The sequence below is a fragment of the Panicum hallii genome, chromosome 3, assembly GCF_002211085.1.
Source record: "Panicum hallii strain FIL2 chromosome 3, PHallii_v3.1, whole genome shotgun sequence".
In the NCBI taxonomy this organism is placed as follows: Eukaryota; Viridiplantae; Streptophyta; class Magnoliopsida; order Poales; family Poaceae; genus Panicum; species Panicum hallii.
In genome coordinates this window covers 64,210,932-64,228,453 of record NC_038044.1, presented here as the reverse complement: position 1 = coordinate 64,228,453, position 17,522 = coordinate 64,210,932, and the positions used below count along the sequence as shown (strand labels likewise).

The window sequence follows — 17,522 nt, the reverse complement described above, 5'->3', positions numbered from 1 at the left end:
ATTGACAGAGCCCCCAGTTCCACTGCCCACTTAGATATGCGCCCCGTGGCATCTTGATTATGAAGAATATCCGCCAGCGGGAAATCCGTAACCACAGTGATCTTGTAGTCATCGAAGTAATGGCGCAACTTCCTTGATGTGATTAAAATTGCATATAAGAGCTTTTGAACTGCTGGGTACCGTACCTTTGATTCGGAGAGGACCTCGCTGACGAAGTAGACGGGCCTCTGCACTCCAAATGCATGGCCTTCTTCGCCTCGCTCGACTACAATAGCGCTGCTGACAACATGGGTTGTTGCCGCAATGTAGAGTAGTAGGTCCTCTTCTGGTAGCGGAGCGGTGAGGATCGGAGGCGACTGGAGATGAGTTTTCAGGTCTTGTAGGGCCCGCTCGGCCTCCTCCGTCCATTGGAATCTGTCTTGGCATTTTAGGAGCTTGAAGAAAGATAGTCCTCTCTCCCCGAGTCGGGAGATGAACCTGTTCAAGGCCGCCATACAACCTGTCAGCTTCTGCACATCCTTGACTGTGGCCGGAGCCTCCATGTCAGTGATGGCCGTGATCTTTACAGGGTTGGCTTCGATGCCCCGGTTGCTAACAATGAACCCGAGCAGTTTCCCTGAAGGTACTCCGAAAACGCATTTGGTGGGATTGAGTTTCCACCGATATCTGCGTAGACTGCTAAAAGTTTCTTCCAGATCTGTGATCAAGTTATCGGACTCCCTGGTTTTGATGACCACGTCGTCCACGTAGGCCTCGACGTTCCGGTGCAGCTGATCCGCGAAACACATCTGGATCGCGCGTTGGTAAGTTGCTCCCGCATTCTTCAACCCGAAGGACATTGTTTTGTAAGCGTAGGTCCCGTACGGGGTGATGAAGGCAGTCTTGATTTGGTCCTCCTCCTTAAGCGCGATCTGGTGATAGCCTGAGTAACAATCAAGGAAACAAAGAAGGACGCAGCCGGCTGTTGAGTCGACAACTTGGTCAATACGCGGCAGCCCAAAATGATCTTTTGGGCAATGCTTGTTGAGATCAGTGTAGTCGACACACATTCTCCATTCATTATTTTTTTTCTTTACAAGAACGGGATTCGCTACCCACTCTGGATGGATTACTTCTTTAATGAATCCAGCCGCGAGAAGTTTAGCGATCTCTCGTTTGATGGCCTCACGCTTGTCGTGGGCAAACCTCCGGAGGCGTTGCTTTTTGGGCGTGGCCTTCGGGTCTACATTCAAAGCATGCTCGATCAACTCCCTGGGCACCCCTGGCATGTCCGAAGGTTTCCATGCGAATATGTCTCGGTTAGCCCGAAGAAAGCTGACGAGCGCGAGTTCCTATTTGTCGCCTAAGCCCGCGCCAATGACGGCGGTCTTAGACGGATCTCCCTCCTGGAGCTGGATCGACTTGAGGGCCACGCCATCAGTCGACTGAATGCTCGACTTGCTAGCCTTCTTGGAGGGAATTTCCAGCCCAGACTGGGAAAGCTGCTGCGCGGCCGCGAGTACTTCTCCCGAAGCATCTGGCACACGAGTAGTCGAGGCATATTGGATCGCCTCCTGGTTGCAGTCATATGACTTCTTCAAGTCGCCACGGAGGGTGAGCACTCCACCGAGTCCTGGCATCTTAAGAAGCAGATAAACATAGTGCGGCACTGCCATGAACTTAGCTAGTGCCGGACGACCCAATATTGCATGGTAAGAGGAATCAAAAGTAGCCACCTCAAACTTGATAAACTCGGTACGATAATTCTCCCGCGTGCCAAAGGTGACTGGGAGGACCACCGTGCCAAGCGGGTGCGCCGCATTACCTGGGATGATCCCGTAGAAGGGAGACTTGCTGGGCACCAGCATATCCTTGAAATCCAGGCCCATCTTTTTCAAAGTACTGACGAAGATGAGATTGAGCCCGCTTCCGCCATCGATGAGGACCTTGGTGAGCTTGACCTCCGCCACCACGGGATCCAGAACCAATGGGAACTTACCGGGCTCCGAAAAGCTCGTCCATTGATCGTCGCGAGAGAACGAGATGGGGACCTCCGACCAACGGAGCGGCCGTGGTACCGCCGGCTCGACGGACAAGATCTCACGAAGAAGCAGCTTCTGGTCCCTCCTGGAACCGAAATCCTCATCGCCGCCGAAGATAACGTTGACGACCTTCGAGGCATCCTGAAACTTCGGATTACGCCCCTGGTCGTCGTGATCATCATCCTCGGGTTCTTTGTCGGCAGGCTTCTTATTCTTCTTTCCACCACCGGTGTTACTGAACGTCCTCCGAAGGTGGTAGCAATCAATGGCGGCGTGGCTAGCGCCCGGATGCCATGGACACTTCTTCTGCAGGAGCTTCTCGAACTCCTCCTGCGTTGTCGACTTCTTGCCCCGCGAAGGACGATCGATAGCCGCGATAACGTTATCTGGCTTTCGTTTTCGGAGTGAACCCGAAAAGTCCCGCTGGCTTGTGTCGTTGCGGTTGTCGTTTGAGCGCCGCAAATTATTATCTTGACGCCGCGGGAACCGCTCCCGCATCTTCTCCTCTTGTTCGGACCAATCGTGCATCATGTCACGAAGGCCCGCAACAGTCTTTGGCCTGTTCCGCCCGAAATCCCTATAGATGCTAGGGTCGGTGATGCCGTTGTAGAAGCAGTCGATGATGTCTTCTTCCGAGATGTTCGCGATAGTGGCGCGGACGTCGAAGAAGCGACGCGTGTAGGATCGCAGGAGCTCGTTGCGTTCTTGCTTGCACTGGGCAAGATCATGTCGAGTTCCCGCAAGAGCGATCGCTCCCTGGAAATTGTCGATGAAAACTTTCTTAAGGCGTTCCCAGGAGTCGATTGTGTTGCTGCCGAGACTCTCCAGCCAAGTGAGCGGCGCAGGGTCCAAAGCCATCGGGAAGTAGACGACTTTGGTGATATTTGAGCCCCCTGCGACGTCAATGGCCATAGAGTAGCAACGAAGCCACTGCTGGGGAGCCTGCTTGCCATCGTACTTGGTGATGCCGATCGGCTTGAAGCCCTCCGGGTACTTGTAGCTGCTGAAACGGGCGGAAAAAGCAGGAAATCGATCGCTACAATCAGTACCTTCATTCTCGACTTCTTCACGGGTCTTGCGCCTGGAAGAAATCACGGTGCGCGCATCGCGGCCTTCATTGATGTGTTGACGCAGATCCTCCGGAGGGAGTCGATGATGGGCTTGTCGTGGCTGACCCCCTTGCGGTGGCTGCTGCCTCCCGCCAGGGGTCTGGCTCCCGCGAGCGTTGTCGTTGCTGGGTTGACGTCGAGGACAGCCGCCAGCCGCTCGGCTGTGGTTCTGACTTCGACTTTCACCCACACGCTCCTCCCTGATAGTAAGCGCCGGGTTGTGTTGATCCAACTGGATCCAAGCCCTCTGCGCGTACAAGAGTGCTTGACGTACCTCCGGGTCATGGCTGCGCTCGAGGATAGCCGTAACCCTGGCGATGTTGGCCACCGGAGTCCGAAACCCCCGTTCGCTGACGGCGGCGAACTCAGGATCGAGCTCACGATGCATAGATCTCCTACGCTCGTTGGCCCTCCTCCACCGGATTGTGCGGGCCCTGTTTCTGGCCCTCCGCGCTTCACGATCGGCGTCGTTTTCGTCGCAGACGTTGGCTGTGATCTCATCCTCGGAGACCGCTTCAAAGTTGTCGATGGGAAAATCCCCATCGTCCTCGCCTTCTTCGGCCATCAGCACCTGACGGGATGAAAGCTCATGAGAACTTCCGTCGACTAGTTCGGTCGACCCCTCAGCCTCGGTGGCCAACGGCCTGCCTTCTTGAAAAGGCAAGGGCTCGAGGTGGGCCACGAGTCGGCCCTCTGCCTCGAGTAGTTTGGGGGGCGTCATGCCTCTCCAGTACACCACGTGCCCCTCCGGCAGGGGGGTGACCACCAGATCACCGGTACCGGAACAACCCGAAGCCCCCCGACACGCGGTGGCCTCAAGCTTTCCGGTCTGAAGTAACAAGTCCAGGTCCTTCTCAGACATGGAGAAGGACCCAGAGTCGTGGGCCTCCTGAAGGTTAGTGGCCAAATCGCACAAACCGAGTTGACATCGGCTGTGCTGGTCCTTAGATTGGAACGAATCCAAACCAGGGGGAGTTGACACAATACCAGAAGAAGTCGAAGCTAGATCGGACTCCAACTCGATCTGTACTGCGGAAGCGTGGAGCGGCAAGTTGTCGGGCCCGTCGACGAACTTGTCGAGGTTGCTGCGGAGATCCGCAGCGGAGGTTTTTGGCTTCATGTCGACGAGGAATCGCCGGAAACTGCCCGCACCATCTGCGATGCAGACCCATGAACCAAAAACGAACGTCGTACCCTGAGAGGGAACTGATCTGATGAATCCGAACGATGCCATCGAGCTCGCCGGTGGATCTTCGACGTGCACCCCTATCTGGCGCGCCAGCTGTCGGTGTTTAACCGGCTGCCCACCGTGGGATACACCCAAGGTGGTAAGTTTTGGGTGAGGAGACGCCGAGATCAGGAACTCGAAGGTGCAAGGAACACAAGACTTAGACAGGTTCGGGCCGCACGGAGCGTAACACCCTACGTCCTGTATGGCTTGTATTGCCTTCTGTATTGAATGACCTAATGATCTTCTATTTTTAGGGGGGTCCCTGACCTCCCTTATATATCCGAGAGGCCAGGGTTACAAAGATGCTAACCAACCCCCTCCGAGGGATCACACCCAAACTGATCTCGAGTAGATCCTCTCTGTGTTGGTTAGCTCTATCTCCTATTTAAACGGGATAAACAAGAGATAAACAAAACAAATAAGAGACAAGACGGGATTAATCTCTTAAACTTCGTAACGTGCCCAGCCCGGTGGCCCCAGGTCTGACAGTATACCCGAGGTGGTAAGTTTAGGTGAGGAGACGCCGAGATCAGAAACTCGAAGGTGCAAGGAACACAAGACTTAGATAGGTTCGGGCCGCGAGGTGCGTAATACCCTACGTCCTGTATGGTGGTTTGTATTGGCTTGGGTGTTGATGTTGTGTTTTGAATGGGTCCCTACCCCCCCTTATATATCCGGGAGGTCAGGGTTACATGAATTCTAGTCTAATACTAGCCAAGGAATCGTACCCGAATACAACTCGAGTAGTTTCCTTATATACCGACTAGCTTTATCTCTTACTCATACGAGTAGAGAACAACATAAATAAAAGATAAGACAGGCTTTATCTCCTAGTCCTATTTAAACTACGTTATGTACACAGTCCTGTAGCCTCGGGTCTGACACGCGAGTCCGTGGCGTAGCCAAAGACGCGGCACGGCCTCAATGCTCGAGGAATTCTGGCGAACCAGACCACGGTGGCATCGAGCTGCAGTAGGGGAATGAGGGCAACGACTATGGGCTCCTACAGAAACGGGGGTAGGGGTCCTAGGCTGGCTACCAGAGGGGTTATCGGTGGCGCCGGCAGCACAAGTGAGACGGAGCGTCAGCTAAGATCACCGGTCGGGCTCGGGGGGCAAAGGTCTTGGTGCGGTGGTGAGTCGACACAGGCGGGGAGAAGCTGTGCAATGCCGTGCGGCTACGTCATCGTAGGCGTACGGGCGCTGGCTTGGTGGTGGAGCTCCGGCGGCGGCGTCCTCCTCCTCTTCGTGCTCCTCCTCCTCAACTTCTCCTCTTCCTCCTTCTTCTCCTCTTCTTCTCCTTCTCGACCCTCTCCTCTCGGTTCGTGGCGGCAGACAAGGGGAAAGAACCCTGACGTGGCAGGGTTTGCGGCGGCGGCAGAGGGGTTTTTATAGGGCCGCGCTAGGGTTTGCGGCGCGGGTCCGGACGTCGAGAGCGGCGATGGAACGCATGCGGAGGCAGGAATGCGTGGCACTATCGGGAAGCACGGTGTGCTACGGTTTGGTTCACAGGCGGTCGTGGCGGCTAACGCGAGCGGTCGTATGCGCGGCCGTTGTGTCGCCTTGTCGCGGAGCGAGGGAGAGAGCGTCGCGGGCGAGGGAGAGAAGGAGGCGCGGCTGGAGGTGGAAGGGAAACCTGACAAGCGGGTCCCGCTTGTCAGTGACCCTGGTGAAGGGAAAGGAGAGAGGTGTGCCGTGAGGCAGTGCTGGGCTGGGCCAGGTGACTAGCGGGCCGTTAGCAGGCTGAGGGCGGTGGGTGGGTTTAACAGGCCGGGTAGGTTAACGGGTCGGGCTGGTTTCGGATTAGGGTAGTTAGCATTTGAATTTAAATTGAAGGTCACACTTCAATTTAAATTCCACCCAATTTCAAACATCACAAAATAAATCCAACTCAAACAAATTCAAATAAGAACCGAATTAAATTCACATATCATTTACTATCCTTATCCCAAATTTGTTCAATATTACTAGGAATTAGGGATAGGAAGAGCCCAAACTTATATGAGATCCTAGCTATTAGCACATGCATGAAAAAGTTTTTGAAAACTCACATTTTTGCACAATTATAATATTCCGAAAAAACCCGGTATGTTATAACTATGTGGTAACAACTCTTGTTTTCGCCCATGGGCCTAAAATCTTTGATTAGCTAGCATGGCATCCCAGCCTCATAGGTCATAGCGCCCAAACCCAATCATCATCATGTATATATGCCTAACTTGAAATTGAACTTTCTTTTCTCTTTTGAGAATTTTTGAAACCACTAATTAGCACGCAAGTTAATATGTCTTAGAGGCTTAGAGCACACACTCTAGCTAGGTGTAAATATTAGTTCCTCTTATTATTTTGTTGCATAGATTGTATATAATTAAGATTATGATGCACGGTTTTCATGTTGATAAAAAATGAGTGCCTTTAGAAGAACTTTTGTTTATATATTATGTACACACCTCCTACATTTTATATAAATCATGGGATATACGGCATATATATATTCTTTTTGACTCTCTAGAAGCTAAGCACAGGCATGATCTATATAAAATGTAGGAGGTGTGTACATATATACTCCCTCCATTCACAGATGATAGTCTTATTTTAAAATATGAGATTTTCACTATTGATAGTCTTATTTGAGCCCATCAGTTGGGACCAACGCGAATTAACTGCGTACAATTAAATTCGCGGCCGCTGTTAACCACCAGTACCTCGGGAAACAACGCCGTCGCATCTGTGCGTGAATGGGCGTTGAGTGATTGGCCCGGCATGACATGCTCTGACGCTCATGCTTACGCACACAAAGTCTAATTCTTCTCTTCAACCAAATCAGCCACGGCCAGCCTTTCAAGTTTGCATAGTATAATACTGCCACCCCGGTCACTGCACGGACTTTATTTGACGACCAAGGAATTGAAACTTCATCACCGACCGAGCCGCTTCTCGATCACTATATCTGTTCATTCCTTAATACCAACCTACATCTCTGTTCCTTAATTCATAAGAAACACGTACCTAGCTACATACGCGCTTTCTTTGACTCGCCGTGAGCCCACACGTATGTATGGACTAGAGCCTAAATAATTCTCTCTATCTGGGTATCACGCAGATAACTAATTGCACACACGCTTGTCCTAGGACTGACAGATTTTAAGATTAATCAAATCATCACAACATGTGTATTGCCATCAATAAACCTGCTATTTGCCACATGAAAGAATATAGCCGTGTTGATAAATATGTTAGTTAAGTTTAGTCCCTAAGCGTAGCTCAGCTGGTAAGGTTCATTGTGGTCGAACCAGCTCACCTGGATTTAAGTCCCCGACTCGGCATGGAAGCTCGCATTTTCTTGGATTTATCCCGCGGTAGAACCAGCTCACCCGGGTTCAAGTCCCCGACTCGGCATGGATGCTCGCATTTTCTTGAATTTATTGTTTCAGTCGTTTAAGTTTAATCCCCGACAGAGGTTGAGCTTAAGCGGGGCTCAACTAACTCAAACAATTAAAATCAACGACAACAATAATAATCATCATCATCATCATGTTGACCCACCTATTTAGAATAATATGTACGTACGTGTGTATATACAGTGTGAACACGTGCGGAATTTCTTTCTACGAGTAGTCGTGCAGTAGTATGTATGTGCTAGAGAATGTTCCTTCCTTCTTTCGTTTACCAAGGACCACTGATCGATCGATGTTATACGGCCGGAGACCAAATTTAACATTTTCTTTTTGCCTAAGAATTTTGACGCGTTTCCCCCCACCAAATTATATCTATATATACCTTGTTCATCGTGATGATTTTGCATCGATCAATCTCACCTCACCCACATCTGTGATGATAATGGGGCTGGAGATGGTCGGCGGCGACGCCGATGTCCCCGCCTACGACTCCGGCTTCGGCTACGGCTGGGCCGGGGTGTGGTCCACGGTTGCCAGCCTGCTCTTCCTGTGGTCCATGGTGCAGGACCACCTACCCTTCCAGCTCGAGGACCACCTCGCCGCCCTGGCGCGCCGCGTCCTCGCCGCCGTCTCCCCCTACGTCACCATCACCATCGACGAGCACGCCGCCGACTCCTTCGCCCGCAGCGAGGCCTACCGAGCCGCCGAGGCCTACCTCAGCGCCACCTGCGCCGGCCGCGCCGCCAGGCTCCGCGCCGACCTCCCCGACGGCAGCGACCGCGTCAGCCTCGCCGTCGACGACCACGTCGAGGTCGTTGACGACTTCCGCGGCGCCAGGCTCTGCTGGCGCAAGACCAAGACGCTCCGCCGCACCAACGTCATCGCCTGGAACCCGCGCGAGGAGGAGCGCCGCGCATACCGCCTCACCTTCCACCGCCGCCACCGCGCGCTCGTCGAGGCCGCCTACCTGCCGCACGTCCTCGCCGAGGGCCGCGCCGTCACCGTCAGGAACCGCCAGCGACGCCTCTTCACCAACAACACCAGCGGCGACTGGGGCGGCGGCGAGGACGGGCCCCGCGTCTGGAGCCACGTAAAGCTGGAGCACCCCTCCACCTTCGCCACGCTCGCCATGGACCCGGCTAGAAAGCAGGAGATCGTCGACGACCTCGAGATGTTCCGCGACGGCAAGGAATACTACGCGTCGGTGGGCAAGGCCTGGAAGCGCGGCTACCTGCTGTTCGGGCCCCCGGGCACCGGCAAGTCCACCATGATCGCCGCCATGGCCAACTTCCTCGACTACGACGTCTACGACCTCGAGCTCACCGCGGTGAAGAGCAACACGGAGCTCAGGAGGCTCTTCATCGAGACCACGGGCAAATCCATCATCGTCATCGAGGACATCGACTGCTCCATCGACCTCACCGGCAAGCGCAAGAAAAGCAACAAGAATGACAAGAAGAAGAAGAAGAAGATGCCGTGGGACAACGACGAGGAGGACAAGGACGGCAAGGTCACGCTCTCGGGCCTGCTCAACTTCATCGACGGGCTGTGGTCGGCGTGCGGCGGCGAGCGCATCATCATCTTCACCACCAACCACAAGGAGAAGCTGGACCCGGCGCTGATCCGGCGGGGCAGGATGGACATGCACATCGAGATGTCCTACTGCTGCTTCGAGGGCTTCAAGGTTCTTGCCAACAACTACCTGGGCGTGGCCGAGCACGAGCTGTTCGGCGAGATCCGGCGGCTGCTGGAGGAGGTGAACGTGACTCCGGCGGACGTGGCGGAGAACTTGATGCCCAGGTCGAAGAAGAAGGACGTGGATGCCTGCCTTGGGAAGCTTGTCAAGGCGCTCAAGGAGGCCAGCAGGGAGGCGGCATTGGCCGCCAAACCACTGGCGCTGAACAAAGATGAGGACAAGGACGAGGAGGGAACCGATGAAGACGAGGACGACGACAACAGCAGTATTACGAGCAGTGGTCACGATTCCGATTCCGACGATGAGGAGGAAAAGACGACGAAGAAGAAGGAAGCCAAAAAAAAAGGATAAATAAAAATAAGTAGTAAATAGTTATGAAGCCGAATTTTAATTCCACATGTAAGTACATGGGCATTGATACTGTCACTCACTTGCCACCTTGGCATGTACTGTATATCTCCATTAGCTCTATAGATGTACTCACCTGCTGTTAAGCAGCTTCAAAACTGCAATAAAAAGTTGTGCATATTTGACCAATATAATGAAGGAAGATGGGAGGATGGTACTGTGTCAAATGTAAAATAAGATGATTAATCCAAAGGTTCATTTGCTATGCATATAATTATTGCCCACAAAATACCCACGTGCTGCAACCTAGGTGTAGCTACACCTAACTAATTACTGAATAAAGTTTTAGTAATACTACAAACGCATGATTAATGATACCCATTTATTTATCAAATGTGATTTAGTAATAACTCAGTTCAATAATTTCTACTCCTTCCGTCCAAAACTATGTATCTAAAAAACCCAAAACGACTAATAATTTGGAACGGATGGAGCAGTCAATTTGGACAACAATTTGACAGCTGGGCGTAAAATAAAAGGTACACCCAAGGTGTGGAATAGCGTTGCCGTCACAATATATATATATATATATATATATATATATATATATATATATATATATAACGGGTTGTATTTTTTGCGAGGATAATCAATGGGTTGTATTTACTAATGGCAATTGTTATGAATGCTTCCATTTTGAGTCTATTCGATCAACAAGATCCAACCGATCTAGCTCCTAGCTTTTTCAACCTGGGGCTTTCAACCTTGAGATGAACTCTTTTGTGTGTGTGTTTTTTTCTAAAAAAAATTAGAGCAACAGAGGCGCAAACTCCTTGCTTGCTTTGTTGGGCGTAGCCAAAGAGTTGCTTAGCAGACTGACTTGAATATAGCAGTGGGCTGAGCGGGCCAGATGCGGTATGCACGAACGAGGCATGGGCCAACCGGCCCGGCAGCATCAATGCATGAATCGCATGCATGACGCAGGCAGCATGATGTCTTAACCATGGCGTCAGGCTTTGCTTATTTGTGGTCCATTACAACGACCTCTGCTAGACATTATTTCATTTAATTTGTATCATGACGTATGCATATATAGATTGTCGTATTAGATCATACAAAATTAATAAACTTTGATATCTTTACCTATTTTTAAAGCAGATAAAATTTCCACCTTAATTTTTAATTTGGTCTAATTTCTACCATCGATATGTGAACCTTGATACATCCCGTATGCGAGCCGGACTACCGGACTAGCCCTTCGTTCACGATTCGATCATATAGACCACTGCAAATTAACGCATGAGCAACTATACGTATCCAATAAGCATATATATTTACGTGCAGAACATAAGATATATATGCAGCACGCACGAGGCAATTATATTATTTGATGATCTCCTATATTATATATGCAAGGTAGGTGTAGTTGAAGATCTATCTATCGTGTATCAATGACGCACGCACGCCTGAATTATATAATTGGGCGGCTTAATTTAATTTTGAAAGCAAGCAAATTCTTCATTTGCTACCTGCTTTAGTTGCCATCCTGCTGATTCCCGTCCTAGATCTGTTACTTCTTGATGCAATCCATCGTCCATCTCGCTAGCTCGTCGATCTCCATCAGTAGCGTCTCACGACGATCCTTCCAACACAAGACGACAATAACAAACAGCGGTTGACTCTAGAAGCTCCGACCGCCATGGCGTCAAGAAGCTAAACCTCGTGTCGATCGCCATCTCGGTCGACGGTGGTGAACTTGCACTGCTGACCACCCTTAGCTAGCTGCTGGACCTGGATGACCATCGACCGTCGTCTATCTTCGATCATGCACGACTCACCGATCGATCACTCATGGCAGCCTGCATGCGGTCTTGATTCGTTTGAACGGACCATCCTGCTGCCCCGTGATCAGATCTGGTGATCACGTGCCTAGCTAGGCATCCTCTACCAGTCTTAGGGTAACAAATTTGTGAGGGTTGGCCATACGAATCTCCAACTCTCAACTTACGAGGATGCTACCATAGACTAGGACTAAACTTTGATCCATTAGGTAACTCAAACAAAAAGGACTAAAAGGTGCATGGATCAAACTTTACTGACACCATAACTAATAATCACTAGTGGTCCATAATTTTTCAAACCCACCTGATTCGGATGGAAAGTAGTGAAAAGGAGCCATGCAACCATCCGAGAAGTCCATCGATGACGTACTTGGGCGGCAGGTTTCGATTTGAATTCCTTCTGAAAGCATGCAAATTATATATTCTGCCGTTGATTTGCTCCCATCCGACAATGGCCGTCGGCAGCTTCATCTCACCTGCTCCGGACCCATCTCCGACCGCGATGGTAGCTGCTGACTCCAAGTCAACTACGATGTCTATCTATCTATATAAACGAACTCACAGCAGGCAGCAGGCAGGCTTCATCTGAGAGAGATGAAACAGTAGTAGCGAGTGAGTGCTCAAGAAGCTGATCGAATCGAATAGCATCCTATCATTTGCTCATTGCTATCTATAGGATATAGCTAGCTAGGAATTGAAGCAGCCAACCATGGCGGGGATGGACAAGTGGACCGGCTTCGGGTCGGCGCTGGCGAGCTTCCTCTTCCTCTGGTCCATGGTGCAGAACCACCTCCCCGTCGCCTTCCGCCACCGCCTCTCCACCTGGGCCAACAAGCTCGCCTCCTTCTTCAGCCCCTACCTCCACATCACCATCTCCGAGTACGGCGCCGAGCGCTTCAGCCGCAGCGACTTGTTCCTCGCCGTCGAGGCCTACCTCTCGGACGCCTGCGCCCGCCGCGCGCGCCGCCTCAAGGCCGAGCTCGGCAAGGACAGCAAGAACCTCCAGGTCTCCGTCGACGACAACGACGAGGTTACCGACACCTTCAAGGGCGCCACGATCTGGTGGTACGCCGCCAAGAAGCTCCCCAGGTCCCAGGTCATCAGCTTCTACCCCGGCCAGGACGAGCGCCGCTTCTACCAGGTCGTCTTCCACAGGCGCCACCGCGACCTCGTCGTCGGCTCCTACCTGCCCTACGTCCTCGAGGAGGGCCGCGCCGTCACCGTCCGGAACCGCCAGCGCCGCCTCTTCACCAACAACCCCAGCAGCAGCTGGAACCCCTACCGTAGCGGCAATGGCGTCTGGAGCCACGTTCCCTTCGAGCACCCGGCCACGTTCGACACGCTCGCCATGGACCCGGACGACAAGGAGGCCATCGTCGACGACCTCGAGGCGTTCCGGGAGGCCAAGGACTACTACGCCAAGGTCGGCAAGGCGTGGAAGCGCGGGTACCTGCTGCACGGGCCCCCGGGCACCGGCAAGTCCACCATGATCGCCTCCATGGCCAACTTCCTCGACTACGACGTCTACGACCTCGAGCTCACGGCGGTGAAGAACAACACCGAGCTGCGCAAGCTCTTCATCGAGACCACCGGCAAGTCCATCATCGTCATCGAGGACATCGATTGCTCCGTCGACCTCACCGGCAAGCGCAAGGACAAGAAGGCGCAGAAGAAGAAGTCCGAGGACGAGGCCGACGGCAAGCCCATGCTGCCGGTGGAGCCCGACAAGGACGACGGCACCAAGGTCACGCTCTCGGGGCTGCTAAACTTCATCGACGGCCTCTGGTCGGCGTGCGGCGGCGAGCGCATCATCATCTTCACCACCAACCACAAGGACAAGCTGGACCCGGCGCTGATCCGGCGAGGCAGGATGGACAAGCACATCGAGATGTCCTACTGCAGCTTCGAGGCCTTCAAGGTGCTCGCCAGCAACTACCTGGACATCACCGAGCACGAGCTGTTCGGCGAGATCCGGCGGCTGCTCGAGGAGACCGACATGTCGCCGGCGGACGTGGCCGAGAACCTGATGCCCATGTCCAAGAAGAAGAAGAGGGACAACAACGCGTGCCTGGCGGGTCTAGTGGAGGCTCTGAAGAAGGCCAAGGAGGAGGCTGCGGCGGCAAAGGCCAAGGAGGAAGCGGAGGCTAAGGAGAAGGCGGAGGCGGAGGCCAAGGAAGCCAAGGAGAAGGAGGCAGAGGCGAAGAAAGGCCAAGGGAACAGGGACACAACGTCGGAGTCCACGGAAGGAAAGATGAGCAACGGAGAGATCAAAGGATCGGAGCAGGTGGCAAGTGACAACTAATTAAGGTAATAATGAGCTTGTTTATTGGTACGTGATGGAGAAGCAAGGCTGAAGTGAATTATGCAACAATGACCTCTCGTACCCAACACATGTGCAAGCAAATCAATACAGGAGACTAGCAAGTGGTGAATCTTCTTCTCTTCCCTGTGTTCTGATTCTGACTGACGCCAACCCTCTCAATCCTCAGCGTTTTGTTATGTGCTGTATGAAATTTCCTTTCCAGTGATAATCAATCTAGTGAAAATCCGTCTCCTCTAACTTTGTTTTCTGCAGTGCTGTCATTTTCTGTTCGAGGTACCTTTACATTTCTAATGGCAAGCAAGTAGCAGGCAGTATATCATTTTCTGCTCGCCATTCGCTATCATTCAGCTGGGACTGCGAGCGACCCAGGCCAGCTTGTAAAAAGAAAACAAGGAAAGATGACTATATCGATCCCATTCAGCCAGCTCAAAAGACCATGTTCTCCAAATGTCCTTTTCTTGAAATGAAAAAAAAAATATGTTCAGGCTATACAAACGATGGCATGCTATACATCACTTGCAAAAACTGTGGATACAGTTTAGGTTGTTGCAACATGTGCAGTGTACATCTCATTTCTCAAGGAAAGACTGCAGCCTTGCGAATACCACCTGCCTATAGAACTTCCTCGTTCTGATGAACAGCACGAATGCAACGGCAGATCCAAACAAGCACACACAGGCCATGATCATAAAAGATAGCGCAAAGCAGTGCTTACCTTGGCAGGCATGCTCATCAGGTGGCGACTCCATGTCATATATGTAACCCGCAACCCGGACCGAGAGGATGTAAGACCCAACGGGGCTTGCAACGGCCACCATGTTGAAGATGGTGCCGAAGTGGTTCAGCCCGAAGATCTCAGACGTTATGCTTGGCATCAGGGCCCACTGGCACCCATAGCACAGGCCAACGAGCACGGAGCCGATGTAGAGCGATGAAGGAAGGCCGGAGGAGATGATGGCATGACCCACACTCATGATCAATAGCGTGGCGCCTATGAAGAATGGCCTGCCAACTCCTCGCAGGCGAAGGAAATGGTCGGATATGAAGCCTGCGCCAAACCTCCCTGAGAAGTTCCAGATGCTCCAGAGCGACACCAGTGTGCTGGTCTCCTTGCTCGTGTAGCCAAGGGAGCCGCCGATCTGGCTGATATTGTTCACCGTGGCTAGACCTGATCCCATCCCGCAAGCCATTGCAAGGAAGAGCAGCCAGAAGTTCAGTTTGCCCATGGCCTGTAGCACATTCAGGTTTTCTTTGCCTGCAGACAGGTCTAGGTTAGATCCCCCGAGTGCAGTACTTGAGCCGGCACTGTCAGATACCTCTGCCACCTCTTCCCGGAGCAATCCGACTCTTTGTTCTGAAGTTGATTCCTCATGCTGCATTGATTCTGGCTTCTGAGCCTTTAGAGCAACGGCTACTGGAGATAAGACTAGCAGCAGGAGTATCACAAAACTAACACTCTGCACAGCTGAACTTATCGTGAACACTTGATCACAGATTATGATGATCATTAAGTATGTGGCAACAGTAACAGCGATGAGAGAGAAAGCATCTAGGAACTTCTTGTTGTACCGTTCATGTGCGCTGTGGACGTCGACAAAATACATGAGCATCAATGTGATGGCTGTGGGCAAAATTGCCAGCATCAGTATGAACCTGGTAGGATCAATATGGAGAGTGCGGTATATTTGGACAAGTATTGCCCCACTTAGGCCTAGAAAACCCTGTTGCAAAAGTACAAAAGTTGAATTCAGGTAAGTTGGGGAGAGAGAAAACACTGCCAGCATCATCAGTATGGAAGGGCTTGGATCAATAGGAATTTTCTGTTGTGGGACTGTGGGAGTAAACAGAGCAGAGTATGATGCACTTGAGTGGTTGAGTCAAATCATCAATTCCGATAGATATTATGCTGCACCACAATTTTAAGAAACAAATGTGCCATAACAGTGAACCTCTGAGAATTAACGCACTGATGAAGGCTAGGCTTGGTGACCTATATGCTACATAGTCAAAACAAAATTCAGTGGACACGCTTGACAATAACATTAGATAAAATGAGAAGAGCCCAATTTAGAGGTCTATGATGATTATATTGCAAAGAAGGTTCAGCAACTCTAGACAATGATAGAATCTCTGAGATGATCCCGTCAGTTTCAGGAGTACAGAGGAGCAAACACAGGGTCCCATTGATGGGTCCAAGGCAATGTCATTGATATTGTACTATCATGGTCACATGCATATGTCGTTTGCCTTTACAGCATGACGTGCTCAAAGAGAGCTGTGTGACTGGTGTCTGAATTGAGTGAAACCTATATGCAGCCCCCACGGGGGAACAGTAAAATTTTGGGAGTGCCACTTTCAAAGATTAGTGCATCCCTGAAGCTATTTAGGTAGTTGTGATACTAACATTCAGAGTGGATGAACTCCAGTTGTGTGGATTGAAACATCGCCTTCCGTTGGGGACGACTGAGCGGAGCACAGCAGACAGCAGACAGCAGAGCAAAGAACAGTAGAGGAGACCAGAGGAATAAATCATAAATGACCTGCCTTCATGATGCCGATGACTGTGCCCCGGCGATCGGGGAAGTTCTCGACGGCGGATACGACATCGGCGGTGTTGAAGAAGGTCTGCGCCTGCGCGGCGAGCAGCATGTAGAGGCACATGAGCGGGAGCGGCGCGGGCGCGACCCCGGCGACGGCGAGCCACATGGGGAGGTACCCGGCGGCGCAGAGGACGGCTCCCGCGAGGAGGACGAGCCACGGGCGGCGCCTTCCCGCGGGCGCCCACGCGGCGAGGAAGCCCGAGAGGACGCCTGCGTTGGCGCCGACGTCCTTGAAGAAGGCGACGGCGTCGAGCGCGGACTGGTCGTAGCGCTGGGAGGCCTTGAGCGCCGGGGAGTAGACGCCGAAGCAGTAGGAGCTCCCCGCGCAGCACTGGATGAGCGCGCTGGCGGCCAGCGCGGACCAGCGCGTCCGCGCCCGTGGGGGCGGCGCGGCCATCGGCGGCGGTCGGAATCGGAGGAATTCGGAGGAGGATTCGTTTGTTTGTTCTTTTTTTTTCCCCTTCCGCCTTTGTTGGGGTTGGATTGAGGGGATTCCCAGCCACTATAAAAGTTCTTCATTCTTACGTGTCACTAAAAAAAATTAATTATGTTACAGCTTCTATCCAGCGATCAACCTAATTTTATCTATGCTCTAAAATATAAGATATTTTGTTTTATCCTAAATTAAAATAGTCTAAATTTGATGAGAAAAATATTAACACCTAACACATCTAATAAGTAAATTATGAAATTATATTTCATAATGGATCTAATTATTTTTATTTGACATTCAAAATAGTATTACTATTTTCTATAAATTTGATAACAGTTTAACTTGGAACAGACTGAAATCCTTTATATTTTAGGACGGAAGGGGTATATTTTGCCCATTAGTTTTCAGTTGTACAACCCCCCTTTTCTTCCCGTCGCCAGGCCGGTCCAAGGCGTTGCGCTGGGCGAAGTTTGTCCCCTCCGACAACAAGGACAACTTCTTGCTCGAGATCTACTCGGCCTCA

At 51.7% G+C, this 17,522-nt stretch overlaps 3 protein-coding genes across 3 annotated transcripts; 2 read left to right on the top strand and 1 right to left on the bottom strand.

Moving 5' to 3' along the window:
- Positions 1-8,201: 8,201 nt before the first annotated feature.
- LOC112884117 (AAA-ATPase ASD, mitochondrial-like) lies at positions 8,202-9,993 on the top strand. Its single transcript, XM_025949448.1, has one exon. The coding sequence runs from the start codon at positions 8,213-8,215 to the stop codon at positions 9,803-9,805; it is 1,593 nt and encodes a 530-aa protein (XP_025805233.1). The 5' UTR covers positions 8,202-8,212; the 3' UTR covers positions 9,806-9,993.
- A 2,104-nt stretch (positions 9,994-12,097) lies between these two features.
- Positions 12,098-14,203, top strand: LOC112884999 (AAA-ATPase ASD, mitochondrial-like). The gene has a single exon (XM_025950662.1). It carries the CDS (start codon positions 12,353-12,355, stop codon positions 13,943-13,945), a length of 1,593 nt encoding a protein of 530 aa, XP_025806447.1. The 5' UTR covers positions 12,098-12,352; the 3' UTR covers positions 13,946-14,203.
- A 200-nt stretch (positions 14,204-14,403) lies between these two features.
- On the bottom strand, positions 14,404-17,036 carry LOC112884998 (protein NUCLEAR FUSION DEFECTIVE 4). Its single transcript, XM_025950660.1, has 2 exons — positions 16,511-17,036; positions 14,404-15,687 (listed from the first exon to the last, which is right to left on the bottom strand). The coding sequence occupies exons 1-2, from the start codon at positions 16,961-16,963 to the stop codon at positions 14,536-14,538; spliced, it is 1,605 nt and encodes a 534-aa protein (XP_025806445.1). The 5' UTR covers positions 16,964-17,036; the 3' UTR covers positions 14,404-14,535.
- Positions 17,037-17,522: the final 486 nt, after the last annotated feature.